This window comes from Penaeus monodon, chromosome 22 (genome assembly GCF_015228065.2).
Source record: "Penaeus monodon isolate SGIC_2016 chromosome 22, NSTDA_Pmon_1, whole genome shotgun sequence".
NCBI lineage: Eukaryota > Metazoa > Arthropoda > Malacostraca > Decapoda > Penaeidae > Penaeus > Penaeus monodon.
The window spans coordinates 25,927,370-25,927,694 of record NC_051407.1 but is presented as its reverse complement, the minus strand read 5'-3'; the positions used below and the strand labels follow the sequence as shown (position 1 = coordinate 25,927,694).

Genomic DNA, 325 nt, shown 5'->3' with positions numbered 1-325 from the left:
TCAAACATATTTCATTCATTAAATGACTGGGTAAGCTCTCTCACCCGGACAGCGACGAGGAGGAGGAGCTACTCGCTGCCGCCGAGGCGGAGCTGGACGCCTCGTTGTTGAAGTTGACTCCCGAGGCCGAGGAGGAGAAACTGCTCGAGGAGGAGTCGTGGCTCGAGGACGAGGCGGAACTCGAGGCCGCCGAGCTGGACTGGAAGGAGAGGGTCTGTCCCGAGGCGAGCTGAGGCAGCCTGGGGGCGCCCTTGTAGGACGGGAGGGCGGCGCACCCGGCGGCCACGGCGAGCATGGCGACGGCGGCTCGCACTGAGGGTCGCAA

At 65.2% G+C, this 325-nt stretch overlaps 1 protein-coding gene across 1 annotated transcript in view; it reads right to left on the bottom strand.

Moving 5' to 3' along the window:
- The window catches only part of LOC119587380 (uncharacterized protein DDB_G0271670-like), a 7,504-nt gene that overhangs the window by 6,483 nt on the left and 696 nt on the right, over nt 1–325 (bottom strand). Inside the window, exon 2 of the mRNA XM_037936124.1 lies at nt 45–312. Coding sequence (XP_037792052.1) covers nt 45–312 — 268 coding nt within the window. The remainder of the gene's footprint in view (nt 1–44; nt 313–325) is intronic.